The sequence below is a fragment of the Apaloderma vittatum genome, unplaced genomic scaffold, assembly GCF_000703405.1.
Source record: "Apaloderma vittatum isolate BGI_N311 unplaced genomic scaffold, ASM70340v1 scaffold44170, whole genome shotgun sequence".
In the NCBI taxonomy this organism is placed as follows: domain Eukaryota; kingdom Metazoa; phylum Chordata; class Aves; order Trogoniformes; family Trogonidae; genus Apaloderma; species Apaloderma vittatum.
In genome coordinates, this window is record NW_009694700.1 from 1 (window position 1) to 1,046 (window position 1,046).

Sequence of the window (1,046 nt, forward strand, 5' to 3'; positions counted from 1 at the left end):
ACATTGCCTGAGCAAAAGGCTTCTTTTTCTTTAAAAAAGCTAAAACGAAAAAAAAACTTCGCCAGCAACACCAAAACGCCTGCGAAAACGAAACCAATGCAGCCAGAGCTACCACCCTGCCTTTTTATCCCTTCCTGCTGGGGTTTGACTGGACTTCTGATTGGCGGAGAATGAGATTCTAGAGTAAACCAATGGGAACAGAGATGGCGTAGAAACCAATGGAAGCCAAGAGAAAGTTTGACATCACGAACACCGATTGTCCAATAGCCAAGAGCAGCCTTGAGTCATCTCATTTGCATACGGTCCCTATAAATACGGGTGTCTCTGCTATTGTACTTACGTCGTTCCTGCAGTAGACAGGTAGTGGCAGACTTGTAAAATGCCGGAACCAGCTAAATCAGCTCCTGCTCCTAAGAAGGGCTCTAAGAAAGCCGTCACCAAGACGCAGAAGAAAGGTGACAAGAAACGCAGAAAGACTAGGAAGGAGAGCTACTCGATCTACGTGTACAAGGTGCTGAAGCAGGTGCACCCCGACACGGGCATCTCGTCCAAGGCCATGGGCATCATGAACTCGTTCGTCAACGACATCTTCGAGCGCATCGCCGGCGAGGCGTCGCGCCTGGCGCACTACAACAAGCGCTCGACCATCACCTCGCGGGAGATCCAGACGGCCGTGCGGCTCCTGCTGCCCGGCGAGCTGGCCAAGCACGCCGTGTCCGAGGGCACCAAGGCTGTCACCAAGTACACCAGCTCCAAGTAAATTTCTGTCTGAAAGATCATCTAAACCAAAGGCTCTTTTAAGAGCCACCCACACATTCAGTAAAAGAGTCGTTAACACTGATTCCGTTTGGTGAGTGGTACTTGTATTTAGCACTGTTTTAGTTTCCAGTCCAGGATGTACAGTTTGTTAGAGAAAATATGTTACAATACTGAGAATGTTTCAGGTCGTGTCGTGTGTGCTCTACCCCGACGTTTCATCGGGTAGGTCTATAAAAAGAATGTTAAGCTCCTAATCTAAGTTTAAAGCTATTAAAGTTTTCCTTTCT

At 48.2% G+C, this 1,046-nt stretch overlaps 1 protein-coding gene across 1 annotated transcript; it reads left to right on the forward strand.

Moving 5' to 3' along the window:
- The first annotated feature begins 379 nt into the window (after positions 1-379).
- On the forward strand, positions 380-836 carry LOC104269018 (histone H2B 8). The gene has a single exon (XM_009868443.1). It carries the CDS (start codon positions 380-382, stop codon positions 758-760), a length of 381 nt encoding a protein of 126 aa, XP_009866745.1. The 3' UTR covers positions 761-836.
- The last annotated feature ends 210 nt before the right edge of the window (positions 837-1,046 follow it).

Excerpts from the sequence above, each read along its gene's own strand:
- LOC104269018 (XM_009868443.1), top strand. The coding sequence starts at position 380 with ATGCCGGAACCAGCTAAATCAGCTCCTGCTCCTAAGAAGGGCTCTAAG.